Genomic DNA, 14,944 nt, shown 5'->3' with positions numbered 1-14,944 from the left:
TTTTGAGCCGTTTTAGGTAGGACCAGTGCATCATTAGTTTAGGGCTAACCCCTCTTCCCCACTTCTATTTATCTGGTCCTCTGTGAATTATGAGATTTTCCATTCTGCTTCTTTGCAGCTCTCTCCTCTTCTGTAATTGGCCTTGCAAACTCTAGCCACCTTGGTCTCTCAGAACTCACAGTTTTAGGAAACCATTGAGCTATGCCTGGGTTCCCCTAATGCCCTTGCATCTTGGAAACATTCTCCAGGAAATAAGCTGGGGCAATCATACTGCTCATGTCACTTGTTTCCTGCCTCTCAGGGATCATCATCCTTCTTTGCCTGATGGTCAATGTCTTCAAAAGCTTTTCCACAGATTTTGGTTATTTCAGGAAGGATTGTAAATCTGATGTCTTTTAATACATCTCATCTGGAACTTGAAGTCCCCACAATTTTTGAAGCCTAACATTAACAGTCTTTGTAATTGTGGGTCTCATGTCTAATAGTTAAAATGTACTCATAAACTTGCTCAGAGATTATGATTTTTAAATTTTTAATTTATTTTTTGCTTTTCAGGGCTGCAGGTGTGGCATATGGAAGTTTCCAGGCTAGGGGTTTAATCAGAGCTGCAGCTGCCGGCCTATACTATAGCCACAGCAACACCAAATCTGAGCCACGTCTGCAACCTATACCACAGCCCATGGCAACACCAGATCCTTAATCCACTGAGTGAGGCCAGGGGTCCACCCCACATCCTCATGGATTCTAGTCGGGTTCGTAACCTGCTAAACCACAACAGGAACTCCTCGGAGATTGTTATTTTAACTTTAAAATTTTAATTTACATCTAAGCAAGTTAGCTCAGTCAATGTTTCTAAGGATAATTATTTCATCAGCAAATATTTGAGCACCCAGTAGGCTCATTTCTAGTTGTTGGGGATTATAGCTGTGAATAAGAAGACAAAACCTTGGCCTCATGGAGTTCATATTCTAGTAGGCATATTTTTGTTCCTGTTTCTTTTTTTTTTTTTCTTTTTCTTTTTATGGCTGCACCTGCAGCATATGGAAGTTCCTCAGCTAGGGGTCCAATCTGAGCTGCAGCTGCAGGCCTAGGCCACAGCTACAGCAACGCCAGATCTGAGCCTCATCTATGACCCACGCCACAGCTTGTGGCAACACCAGATCCTTAATCCACTGAGCAAGGCCAGGGATCGAACCCACATCCTCATGGACACTCTGTTGGGTTTTTTAACCCATTGAGCCACAACGGAAAGTCCATGGGCATTTTTTTTTTTTTTAGAAGCTAGTGTGATGTTTGCTAATTGGTTAAATTCTTTCTGCAGGAAACAAAACTAAGTGACATAAAAATTCTAAGGAACAATGATAAAGTCAGGCATACTTTCAGCTTGAAACGTCTGCAAATTAGTAGCCCTTGAACCATAGTTGTGTAGCATCTGTGGGCAAATTTTACTGTTTGAACATAAGCTGCAGGATTCAATGCCCTGCCTGTCAGCTAGCCTCTGGATTCCCAACGTGGAAGTGTCTAATTCAGAGTGGGTGCTTGATAAATATGCGATGAAACCATTTCAATCTCGTCTTCACGGGACTTCATCTGGCTTCCTACAGCGACATAACTGACAGGAAACAGCTAGCAGCACCATGGGGATGAAAATGCTTAAGTGCAACAGTGGGAGATGGACATGTAACATGAAGCTGCCTGCTTGTCCTCTATTGCAGTTCTTTTAAATTTATGACTGGCAGGTGAGAGCTGACACTTCCTGCCTTTCATTTGGTTCCATGACTTTTTAATTTTTTTAAAAAATTTTTTATTTATTTTATTATTATTTTGTTGTTGTCTTTTTTTTTTTTGCTATTTCTTGGGCCGCTCCCGCGGCATATGGAGGTTCCCAGGCTAGGGGTCAAATCGGAGCTGTAGCCACCGGCCTACGCCAGAGCCACAGCAACGCGGGATCCGAGCCGCGTCTGCAACCTACACCACAGCTCACGGCAAAGCCGGATCGTCAACCCACTGAGCAAGGGCAGGGACCGAACCCGCAACCTCATGGTTCCTAGTCGGATTCGTTAACCACTGCGCTACGACGGGAACTCCATGGTTCTATGACTTTTTAATATGGCTGATTTAAACCCCTTGCCTTGGTTCCCCCAGGTGAGGGAGAAGAGAGGAAGAAGAAAGGGGATTCTGTAGCTTCTAAACTTTACTTTCCAGTGTTGTATGTGTGTGGTATCTATGAATACCTGTGGACATATACGGAAAACGTGAATACGGGGAACAACTTGAACTGGCTGTCGGTGGTCAGGGACCCAGGCCATGTGTGTCCTTCCTCTGACCCGTGTACACCTGGCCGCCCAGGTAACCCAGTCAGTCCAGCGGCGCCGCAAGCCAGACCGTGGGTAGGAAGCGTGGGCGTGGGCTGATGCTGGCCTCCGCACACAGCGCTGGAGGTTCGGAGGCTGCGTTGGGAACCTTCGCGGGAGCTGGGGTGCCCCACTGCCTTCCCGCACGTGCTCACTGTGGCCAGGGTGGGGGCGGGCGCGGGCGCGGGCGCGAGCGGAGGCCCGGGCGGGGCGGGGCGGGGCGGGGCCAGACACCCACGTGACGGGCGGCGCGGGTATTAAGCAGCTCGGCTGCTTCTTGCAGCCCGAGCTGGTGCTTCGCCCGCGACCCAGCGCCCAGCCGACCCGCCCCGAGAGGACCGCGTGAAGGTCGCCCTGCGCCCGCCCGCCCGTCCGCCCGTCCGCCTCCCGCGCCCCGCCGCGTCTCCGCCCGTCTGCCTGTCCGCCGCAGCCCAGGCCACCGAGCGCCATGAACCAAGTCGAGCCCGGCGTGCAGTACAACTATGTCTACGAAGACGATGAGTATATGATCCAGGAGGAGGAGTGGGACCGCGACCTGCTCCTGGACCCGGCCTGGGAGAAGCAGCAGAGGAAGGTCAGCTAGGGACTCGTGCCCGTGTGTCCCCCTCCCCGAGCGTCGCCGACGGGGGAGCGCCGCCGACCGTGCGGACTAGCGGGTGGGAGCAGGCTGGAGGGGTCGTGTCGTCCCGTGACCTTGTGACCCGGGTGCCCCCGTAGGAAGGGGAAAACGTGCAGGGACCGGCTTGGCAACCGGCGTCGTGGGTGAGCGCGCGAGTGCGTGGGTGCGCGCGCGGGTGTCACATCAGAGTTCCAAAACGAAAAATGTTACGGGGATAACAGTGCTGGGGGCAGGGGAGGTTCCGGTTTAACCTGCGATAGAACAGAATCTGAGGCTCAGGTCTGCTTCTGACCCCTAGAGTCTGTGACCTTGTCCCCAAAGTTGTGTCTCCTGGTCCCTTTGTGTCCTTTTTCCCCTAACTGATGACTTCCCAAATAAAAGAGGTCAGAGGAACATCTTGTCCATCCCAGTTTTCATGGGGCTGCCCCCAAGAGTAATTGAAAATCATTTATTCAGTGTCTTAGGGCTCCTTGGAGAGGGGTGCTGTATGAACAGTAGACATTCACCCATAAAGTAATAGTTATTTCACACTCTATTTTTGGTTCATTGAAGTAAGCACACAGGGATGAGGGAGTCAGCCAGCTCGAAAAGTTTCCTGCCCATGTTGGTTGGCGCTCTCTGGGGGCCCAATGGAACATTCCACTATTTCAAGGTTTCTTCTTGATCCCCTTGGCTGGAACAAGTGGGACATGCTCACCAGGAGGCTAAATGCTGCCTCCTGTTTGACCGGGCACAGAGTCTGGCCGAGTCAGGCGTGCCAGCCCAGACCTGCTCATCCAACCTTATGATGACAGTGTCCTGGCAAAAGCAAGGTGCCCTATGCTTTTTCCCCCTGATTTTTCCGGGGGTGGGGCAGCGTGGCTTTCCCTTCTAAGGGCCTGCTTTGAAGTGGATAACCTCTGTTGACCATATGTGTGCATGAGAATGCTCTGTGTAGCTGCCTGCATGGGTAACTATTATCTAATAGAAGCCGGTGAATAAATACATGGCTGGAAAACACATACACTCCATACTCCCAATAGTGCTAGCTGAAGGCGAGAGGTCTAGTATTTGGATAGTTATTAAATAACCATTTTGGGGTTTTGTGGTTGTTATTTGTAAAATAACCATATATTATCAAATTGGGATTTCTCTTTCCTTGTCTTTTTTTCTCTCTTAAAAACAACAACAACAACAAAACCCTGACCTACTGTTATTATTTTAAAGCTCTAATTTAGCTACATTTCATTCCCCACCTTAGCTTCCTAAGACTTCCATCATCCCTAGCATCTTGGAAACGACAGAATGGGAGTAATAAGGAGAAGTTGAGTCTATAAAAGGGAATAAAATTTCAAAACGTCCGCATGTTTTAAATGAGTTATTGTGAGGGAAACTCATGGCCTGGGGATTATTAGTGTGTCATCTGGGCAAGTTGATGCATCATCAGAAAGAAGTTTAAAAGCTGCTTTCATTTTTAGCATGCTCCTTATTAAAAAATTTTTCCGGAGTTCCCGTCGTGGCGCAGTGGTTTACGAATCCGACTAGGAACCATGAGGTTGCGGGTTCGGTCCCTGCCTTTGCTCAGTGGGTTAAGGATCCGGCGTTGCCGTGAGCTGTGGTGTAGGTTGCAGACGTGGCTCGGATCCCGCGTTGCTGTGGCTCTGGCGTAGGCCGGTGGCTACAGCTCCGATTTGACCCCTAGCCTGGGAACCTCCATATGCCGCGGGAGCAGCCCAAGAAATAGCAAAAAAAAAAAAAAAAAAAGACAAAAAATTTCTTTTCCCACAATTTTGATGATTACATTTTTTTCATTTTTTTTTTAAGTCTTAAATCTTTGTTTACATGATTGCTTTTTTCCCCCCATGAGAAAGAGCAAAGTAGCTGAGCAATTGGACAGGTAGTCTGCCCATCATTTTTGAAAGTAATAGTCTAGTTGCAATTGTGTCTGTTGACTTTGTTAAAGTACAGTGCAGGATAGAGTTAATTTGAGTTTCCAAAGGCCACACTGACATATGCTTTTTGTCATATGTATATGCTATATATTCACAATATTTTTGGATATAATTTCATTGTAATTTTTTAAAATTTGAGGCTCTTGTGTGCATGTATTATTATAATTGTATAGCACTTGAAGTACATAACTAAAAAAACAGAACACTTCCTAATCCCAGTACAAAACAATGTTAAAAAGTTTAAAGTGAGAATTCATTTGTTTTTATCCCCTTAGATAAAGAGGTTAGGTTTGTAGATGTTGGAGAAAAACAAAACAGAACAAAACATGACATTAAGACACAGAGCTGAACAGATCCAGAAGATTCTCGATTTCTACTTTTGGTATAGAACCCACTCAAGTCAATAGAATAATACTGAGCTGTGAGCTCAGGGCAGCCAGAGCAGGGGCCTCTATTTATGTCCTATGAGCCAAACTGCTGGAACAGGATGAGGATAAAATGCCATTGTTTCTATTGTGGGTACCTGCTCTACACTTGCCATTTCAGTGATATGCTGGGTATGAGATCTGTCAACAGATGCTGGTAACACATGATGACGTCTATGGCGTTATAATGGATGTGAGGGCTAATTATATCCACAGTTCCAGAGTCTCAGGGGCTGTGGTAATCCTTGCTCTCTGGTGTGGAATTCCTGGCCACAGAAGGACTTAGGAAAAGCATAGTGTGCTTGTGTGTGTGTGTGTGTGTGAGTGAGAGAGAGAGATACCAGAGAATTCGTCACATAAAATTTACCACCTTAACCGTTTTAAAACCTTCGGTTCATGCATATTAAGTACATTCACATTGTTCTGTAACCATTTTCCAGAACTCTTTTCATCTTGCCCAACTAAACTCTGTATCCATTCAACAGTAAATTTCTATTCCTCTCACCCCGCCCACCCCCACCCTCCAGCCTCTGGCAACCTTCTGATTTCTATCTCTATATGAATTTGACTATCCTAGGACCTCGTATAAGTGGAGTTGTGCACTGTTTGTCCTTTTGTGATCTCTTAGTTCACTTTGCATAATGTCCTCAAGGTTCATCCCTGTTGTATCATGTGTCAGAACTTGCTTCCTTTTAAAGGCTGAGTAATATTCCACTGCATGTTTATCCATTCATATCGACCCCACATGGGTTGCTTCTACCTTTTGGTTGTGAATAATGCTGCTGGGAACATGAGTGTACAGATATCTTCATGACCCCATTTTCAGTTTTTTTGTTCGTTTGTTTGTTACATCCCCAGAAGTGGAACTTTTGAATCTTGAAGCAATAATTGGTTTTCAGTTTTGGGAGGACCTGTGGTTCTTTTTCCAAAAGGAGTCAATTTAGAAGATGTTGAATCGAGCATGAGTAGGTATCGGCATTTCAAATTGCCTCCGCCTTTTCTTTTGGGGGCGTTTAGGAATACTTATATTCCCAGAAATTCGGTTCTCTTTAGTGGACTTGTGAAACTTCTAGAGCTTTGGTGTTTAGAAGCAAGCTTCTCCTGGAACCAAGAAGCACGATCAGCTTTTAGCTCAACTGCGGCCTAATCGGGAGGTTACTGGTCAGGGCAGCAATGCTGAATATGTGTGCTATCTCCATGGGCACAGGCGCTGTCTGTCACCACACTCTGGGAGGCTAGCACAGACCTTTTAAGGAAATGACTTGTGTGTTTCCATACATAAAGGGTCCTCCCATCCTTAGTCTCCATCAGTTGTCAAGAGCATAGATAGCCAAATAGAATCCTTTATTCCACCCTCAGAATTCTGAGTAGTTTTCCTTGCTCCTCAAGAAAGCTGAGTTCTTCTGCACACTCCCAGTTGAGCTGGACCGACTCACCATTCACCTGGGGGCACCGGCTGTTGGTCCTGTCACGCTAAAATGTTGTCACATGGGGTCAGGCTGCGTGGAAGGACACTTGTGTGGGAGCAGCTGCCTGTAGGTCCGGAATAAACAGGGAGCCCAGAACCTCCAGTTGTCTCCTTCGGTGTTCTGAGGAGCAGCTGCTGGTGAAAGGCCAGTGGGGAGGGCTCTTTTCCCCTACATGGTGGGGCACGCTCTGGCAGGAATTTTTTCATGGGAGTGAAAAAGGCCCTGATTGTTCCAACGAGGTGAGCGATTAATGAAAATCCGGTAAAATGTCTCAGATTCATGAGGCACAGCTGAATCTCAGCTCTTCCCAGTACTCTGTTTGGCTGAAGTCTAGTCGCTGAACCTTTTGAGCTCCATCTCTTCATCTAGAAAATAAAGGGATACCTGTCTCTCTCGCCTCATAGAGTTCTTCAGAAGCAAATGGTTAAACTGGTCGATGTGGAGGGGGTTCTGTGCTGTGCAGTGATCTGTAAATGGGCCGACATTATTCCTGTGCTTGTGCAGCCAGCACTTGTTGATTTCATCAGGGGGTGCGGTGCCGTTGTAATAATCTAGGGCTGTGACTGGACTTGTGCGGGGAGGTGAAGCCCGTGATATTTGTTCCTAGAGACTTGAAATGTACTTTTTATTGTGATGAAATATACGTAACATAAAATTTACCATTTTAACTATTTTCAGGCGTGTGGTTCAGTGACATTATTAGGTTCACATCATTATGCAGCCATCACTACCACCCACCTCCTGGATGTATCCATCATCCCCAAGTTAAACTCTATGCCTGCTAAACAGTACCTTTTCACTACCCACCTCCCCTGGTGTACCTTTAAAGATAGGACTTAGACACTTGAACACTTAGAAGATAAGAAACTGTTTACTGTTAAAAGCCAGGTGTTTGTTGTAAAATGAGCAAAAAGTATAGGAGGTCAAATAAGGAAAACCATTGTGGATGAGAATAATGGGGAAACAGCTTTATGAGAGAGTAGAACTTGGGAACTTGGGGTGGGCCTTAATTTGAGTAATAAATGCTAGCTGAGTAGAGAGGAGAGAGAAACGGCATTTCTGGCTGGAGAAAGAGAGTGAACAGTCTACTGTGGGGTTTTTGGAGGGTGGGGAGGTGATAAGTGTGATGTCATCATAATAATGTGTTTATGCGACCTTTTGACGCCATCAAAGTATCCTCACACCCATTTCAAGCGACCCTCTTACCCACCGTCTGATAAAGAGATGGGGGGAGGCTCCGAGAGGTTAAGGGTGGAGGAGAAAATAACCAAGGTGGCCAGACCAGCATTTGGGTCTTCCTCCTGCAACCCAGCTCCGTATTCTTGGAGGAGGCTGCTGTTTATGATGTGTTTGAGGACGTGTGTGAAGAAGAGAGAGAGGGGCTTCAATGAAGCTGAAGATGCAGGTGCACATTTAGGGAGAAAATGGCACAGGTAGACCAGGGCCAGGTAATAGAGGGCCTGGGATACCAGCATGAGCATGGACTTGGTGTGCCAAGCATGCAGAGCTCTGGGCATGTTTGAGCCAGCCAGAGCCACGCTAAAAGTCATACATTGCTTACAGAATAAACTGGAGTGGAGAAGGGCCTGGTGGGGGCACCCAGGCAGAAGCGCCATTACAGGACTATACATTTAAAGTCGTGAGGATTAGGAGTTCCTGTTATGGCTCGGTGGTTAACGAATCCGACTAGGAACCACGGGGTTGTGGGTTCGATCCCTGGTCTTGCTTAGTGGGTTAAGGATCCAGCATTGCCACATTGCCGTGAGCTGTAGTGTGGGTTGCAGATGCGGCTCGGATCCTGCGTTGCTGTGGCTCTGGCATAAGCCAGCGGCTACAGCTCCCGATTCAACCCCTAGCCTAGGAACCTCCATGTGCCGCTCAAGAAATGGCCAAAAAGACAAATAAATAAATAAATAATAAAGTCGTGAGGATTAGAAGCAGTGGTGAGGAAGGCATCAATGTGAGAGGGATTTTAAAAAGCATTAAATAACCCCATGTTGTTCCACGGCAGGTCGATGTATAAATCCAGTTAGGCAGGCAGGATCACACCATTAGCGCTCCTGGGCCTAAAACTCAAGAGAGTGATTATCCACAGATAACACAGGGATGGGGAAGGGCTGCTTCTCCACCTGGAGACGTGTCTGGCTGGAAAGCCAAACATTGACAGAATGGGGCCTTCAGTGCAGGGGGCTGGGTTCTCGGGGCGAGTTGTGTGTCCAGGTAGCCATGGCTTAGGGGGAGGGCTGGAGTTCCTAGCAGCGTTGGCTGTCCAGAGAGAGTTGCTTATGGGCAGGCTGGTAAAGGCAGAATCTTCTAGCAGCCCTAAGAAACTTCTGCCCCCAGAGGGACCATTGTTCTCGAGATGCCCTTGGCTTGCTGTGGACAACCGCAGGTGCCGGTGTGGTAAGATGCAGGAATCACCCTCTGTCTCTGCACCCTCTCTTAGGCACTGTGATGTGTCCTGGGGCCTGACCCAGCCCTTCAGCCAAATTCACCGAGGAAGCAACTTGAACCCCAAGTAAGATCTTCCCAGAGCGTGGGAGGAGGAAGAGAGCACTCTTAGCTGGGAAACTTAATTAACGCAGCTTCAGAAAACTGTCGGAAAGCTCTGCGGTCGGCTGCTGCTGCAGCTGGGAGACACCTACAGAAAAGGCGCTGCTCTGGGGTGGGCGGGGGCCCAGCCATGACGAGCAGAGGAGTTGATACGGAATACGTTGGAGGACAGTCAGAATTGTGCTGTGGTTTCCCTGGGAACGGTACTCGTTCTTCCAGAAAGAACAGAAAGCAAAGATGAGGGGGAATGCTTGCTAACTGCCGTGCTAGACAAATTTCAGAGGAAGGAAAACCTTGAGGGCAAGAAATGGGTCTTTCTAAAGGAGTCCGAGGAACCCGGTTTCTACAGACATCTCCCTGACCACATGCACACACAGCACCCCTCCCACAGTTCTCTGGCTCAGAAACTAGAAGTTGTTTGAGTTCCCGTCATGGCTCAATGGGTTAAGAATCTAACTTATCCATAAGAGTGTGGGTTTGATCCCTGGCCCTGCCCAGTGGGTTAAGAATCTGGAGTTGCTATGAGCTGTGGTTTAGGTTGCAGACATGGCTTGGATCTGGTGTTGCTGTGGCTGTGGTGTAGGCTGGCAGCTGCAGCTCTGATTTGACCCCTAGCCTGGGAACTTCCATATTCCACAGGTGTGGCCCAAAAAAGAAGAAAACAAACAAAAAACTCCTGGAAGATGTTTTCTGCTGTCATTCACATGGCAGAGCAGAATAGAAGCGGAGCACAAGTGTGGCTGTTAATTCATTCATTCATTCTGTTATGGTTAGATCGTGGAGTTGACACTACCCTAGGCCTTCAGGAGCTTCCAGCTTAGTTCAAAGGACAGAAAGGGGAGGGAGAAGCACAAAGGAGGGACCCCCAGTTACCCCAGGCCAGTGGAAGGTGGTGGAGAGGATTTCCAAAGCCCCTTCTGCGCAGTTCCCTGCAGCAGTGCATGGGAGTATCTTCCTCCCTGGGACCCAGGGTTACCGTCAGTGCCTCCCTCTCTCCCAGCTCTGCTGGAGCCCCCTCCTAAAGTTTTCGGGACCCTGGCCCTTCCTGCAGTCCGGGCTCTAAGGCCTTAAGGGTCTCTGTGTTTCCTGGCTGATGGGGGTGGTGCCCCTGCTGCATCAGCCTCCCATGAAAGCTTTTCTCCCTGATGCTACAGGAATGATCTTTAAAGAACACAAGGCTGGGTCCTGGTATTTTCACTTCAAGCCCCTCTGCACTGCTTTTCTTATCTTCAGGATAGCATTCGGCCTCCCACAGGGATTTGGGGGGGCAGAGCCAAGCAAGCCTGTCTGCTGCCTCTCTGCCCTCGGGGTTCCTGAAGAGTCACCATGTTGGACTTACCCCTTTGCTTTGTACCTGAGTCCTACCTCTCCTCCACCCATCCTGAGACTTATTCCTCCTCTGGGTCACTTGGTGCTGTCTCTCTCTCTTTTTTTTATGGCTGCACCTTCAGTGTATGGAAGTTTCCGGCCAGGGGTTGAATCAGAGCTGCAGCTGCCGGCCTGTACCACAGCCACAGCAACACTGGATCCTTAACCCATTGAGCGAGGCCAGGGTTCGAACCTGTATCCACAGGGAGACAATGTTGGGTCCTTAACCTGCTGAGCCACAATGGGAACTCCAATTGGTGGTATCTTGGTCTCCCCTATAAGCAGATGCTCCTCTTCGGCCCCCTGACCCTGCACCAGGCCTGCTCAGAGTCAGTACTCACATTTGTGAAATGCAGGAATTAGAAGTCCTATTTCAGAAAAGAATTTAGCACAATTAAACTTTTTTTTTTGCAATCTTTAAAACTCCTTGAGCTACAAATGTGTTAACTCCAACTCATACTTGTTTAGTGCTTCTTCAAAGATGTTTCCTCAAAGCATTTTCTCAAGTTCTCCAAATGATGGATTTCTCTTAGTTCTTATTCTGAGGCTGAACCCACAAAGATAAGCTGCTTAATTTAAAAAACATTTTTTTTTGCAATTTAGAGATTTGGGGAATTAAAAAAAAATCATTCACGTAGATTTATTTAAATGATAATAAAATGTGTCACCATATTAATGGATAGATTTCAGGTAGCCTGAATTTGATTCAAAACGACTATTTTGTCCAGATTGAAAACCCTTTACCCACCTAATAAAATTACAAATTCCTTTATGATTCATAGAAGTATAAATTTAAACGTGTGCTTCTGTAGGTAAAGTGTGGTAAACACCAGATCCAAGCCGTTTCTATGACCTACACTGAAGCTTGCAGCAACACCTGATCCTTAACCCACTGAGCAAGGCCAGGGATCTAACCTGCATCCTTACCAACAGTATTTCAAGTTCTTAACCTTCTGAGCCTAAGTGGGAACTCCCCATATGAAATTTTTGATATGGACTATTTTGATCTGCAAAACTTGCAGTTTCTTATGGTTCAACCCAGTAAAAGCACTTTACTCTGACTGTCTCACTATATTCAAGGTTCTTGACCGAGATGCCACAGTATCCAAGTCGTGAAACTGAATTCATATCATTTCTAGTCTTATCTCTAATGCCTTTGGTATCGTTTGGGGAAATAAAGAGATTGTTACGTTTTTGTAGTAGTTAAAAAGGTGCAGCTTGGATTGAGGGCTTGACAGCCAGCCAATGGAAATACTGAAGCGGAGGGTCAACCTAGAGGTTCAAGTGTAGAGATAAACTCCTAAGTTAATCTGTTCAGAGGCAGTGAGTGGTTGAAGCTATGAGGTGGGGAAGTGGAAGATCTACCTGTAAGGCACAGAGGTGAGCTAGGCAGTGATTACCTGAATGAGCCAACATTGCTTCTCTGGATGAAAACATACATTTATTGGATGCCTTGGAACCACTTGAACTGTTGAAATGTCTGATTTTCTTCCTGGAGAAATCTCCCCTTGGCATCTCATTAGAACTTCCCCAGTCAGTGTGAATCTGGCATTTGAATTGGTTTAATCGCTGGAACAGGAACCCAGGGACTTGGCACCACGGCATGGGATACCTTGTAGCGCATGAGCTAGGTTCTGCTTTCAAAGGAAGTGAAACATTCTTCAGAAACTATTTATGGTGGTGTGCTCAAGTCTGTGACACCAAATCCTCCTGCCATTGGAATGGCCAAGGAGGGCCATTTTACTGAGGAAGACTTGGTTGCACATTGGTAAGGATTACTGAGCAAAGTGGTTTTATTACCGAAAAAGAAAATTGTTTCATCCTAGCATACCAAATGTAGAATTTGGACTGCTGGTCTGTCTGACGCAGTTGCACAAGAAGCCAGAGGTGGGATGCTGAAGTATTTGAGTCGGCTCCCTTTCAGGATTAGAAAGGAGCCTTCGAGAGGCAGGAGTGTAGGTTAGAGCCATTCTGCAGACTTGACGTCTAGGTGGACAAGAGCGCTCTCCAACATGCGGGCTCTGCAGAGATTTGGCCAGTGGACCAAGTCAAGGACCCCCTTCCCTTTGCATTGAAAACAATATCACCTTTCTTTTATTTATTTAACTTATTATTGTGGAAGATTTCAAGCCTACATAAAAGTAAAGAGAATCCAAACTCTAGTGAATCCTTCTCAATCCACTGGCCAGGGAAAACCCAGGTTTGACAAATAGGGGCTATCCGGTTCTTTTTTTCCTCAGCCTTATTGAGATGTCATTGACAAAAAAATTGTGTATGCTTAAAGGATGCTACATTTGAAAAAGTTTTATTGGTGTGTAGTGGACTTACAATTGTATTCATTTCAAGTGTACAGCTAAGTGGCTCAGATATATATATTCTTTTGCAGATTATTTTCCCACATAGGTTATTAAGAATATTGAGTAGAAGTTCCCATTGAGGCTCAGCGGAAATGAACCCAACTAGCATTCATGAGGACGTGGGTTCAATCCCTGGCTTTGTTCAGTGGGTTAAGGATCCAACCTTGCCATGAGCTGTGGTATAGGTCACAGACATGGCTTGGATCTGGTGTTGCGGTGGCTGTAGTAGTGGCCAGCAGCTGCAGTCCTGATTTGACTCCTAGCCTGGGAACTGCTATATGCCACAGGTGCAACCTAAAAAACAATAACAACAACAAAAAACTGAGTAGATTTCCCGGTGCTATATTAGGTCCTTGTTAGTTGTCTTTTTTTTTTTTTTTTTTTTGGTCTTTCTTTTTTAGGGCCGCACTTGCGGCATATGGAGGTTCCCAGGCTAGGGGTCAAATCCGGAGCTGCAGTTGCCAGCCTACACCACAGCTCACGGCAACCCCAGATCCCTAACCCACTGAGCAAGGCCGGGGATCCAACCCACAACCTCATGGTTCCCAGTCAGATTCATTTCCGCTGCACCATGATGGGAACTCCTATTTATCTAATTTTTATATAGCAGTGTGTATCTGCTAATCCCAAACTTCTAATTTACCCTCCCCCCACATTCCCCCTTTGATAACCATAAGTTTGATAAATATACACATTGTAAAATAATTATTAGGCGTGTCTTAATTCTAAAAGGAAAAGAAATTTATGTTCAGCAGTTTATTTTCTAAACAAAATTTGGAAGCAAAACTGCCAAGTAGGCTGATAGACCCCTTTCCTGTTTGGGAATTCCCATCTCCTCTCCTCAGACCTGCCCTTCCCGCTACCCAGGTTTGGCTGTCCAGGCTCCTCCCTGTTAGACACCTCTCCTGACCCCCAGTCTCCTAGTAATTTCTCATGCCGTTAGTGTTATAATTGTGCCTAAAAACTAAAGACCACCAAGACGTGCCTTTCCATGAGAATTCCCTTGTGGCTTAGTGGGTTAAGGACCTAGTATTTTCACACTGCAGCAGCCCTGGCCTGGGAACTTCCACATCCCATGGGCACAGCCAAAATAAAAAAAAAATAAAAAAATAAAAAAAATTAAGACCTGCCTTTCTAGAGGTCACCAGTATTTTAAAGGTGACCTTTTGTCTGCTGATGGACGCCTTTTAACAGCCTGTAGGTGACATGGATGGCGAAGCGCTGTTTGTGGCCGGGCGCAAAGGCAGGACTGAGGCTGCATGCTGTGGGTAAGGAGGATCTCTCCTGCTGCAGGCAGACCTGATGCACTGACCCTTCAGCCTCCTTCAGGTGTATGGTCCAGTCCTCTCAGCATCTGTTGCCATGGCTTTTACTGCCCTGAGTGATGAGCTTGAATTTGAGACAAGAGGTGGGAGCCATGTCTGAAGATGCTGCATTTGATACTTCTGCTTCTATCTCTGCCACCCCCAGAGTACAGCCGGAGGAAGGAGCAGAACAGACATCCTGAAGGGTTCTTGGAGAAAGGTTATTTTTAGGGGTAGCCTTGCCAAGGCTGTTTCCGGAGCTTTTATTTAGACACAGATCAAGCCCTCACCTGCTTAGGTAGGTGAATTTCTAGGGGAGCCCCGTAGGGGATGGGGGCTGCCTGTAGGCTACAGTTCTTGCACCTCCTTACAAAAATTGCTTTTATTTGTTTCCCAGCTTTATAATTGATGTGTCACATTGTGTGAGTTTAAGGGGTACATCTCTCAGGGCCTCTGTTCTTTAGGAAAGGAAATGAGAGAGGGGGTGGGTTGATTACAGAGCTAGGGCAACCCTACATCCAGGTTTGCCCAGGACAGTCCCATGTGTGACTGTTCTCCCAGGGT

The 14,944-nt window shown here is 46.9% G+C and overlaps 1 protein-coding gene across 1 annotated transcript in view; it reads left to right on the top strand.

Moving 5' to 3' along the window:
• Positions 2,703-14,944, top strand: part of ACTN2 (actinin alpha 2) — a 71,991-nt gene continuing 59,749 nt past the window's right edge. The window contains 1 exon segment of the mRNA NM_001243666.1: positions 2,703-2,928. Within this exon segment, the coding sequence (NP_001230595.1) occupies positions 2,803-2,928 (126 nt within the window). The 5' untranslated portion in view covers positions 2,703-2,802.

The sequence above is a fragment of the Sus scrofa genome, chromosome 14 (genome assembly GCF_000003025.6).
Source record: "Sus scrofa isolate TJ Tabasco breed Duroc chromosome 14, Sscrofa11.1, whole genome shotgun sequence".
Lineage (NCBI taxonomy): Eukaryota > Metazoa > Chordata > Mammalia > Artiodactyla > Suidae > Sus > Sus scrofa.
This window is presented reverse-complemented; position numbering and strand designations above follow the sequence as displayed.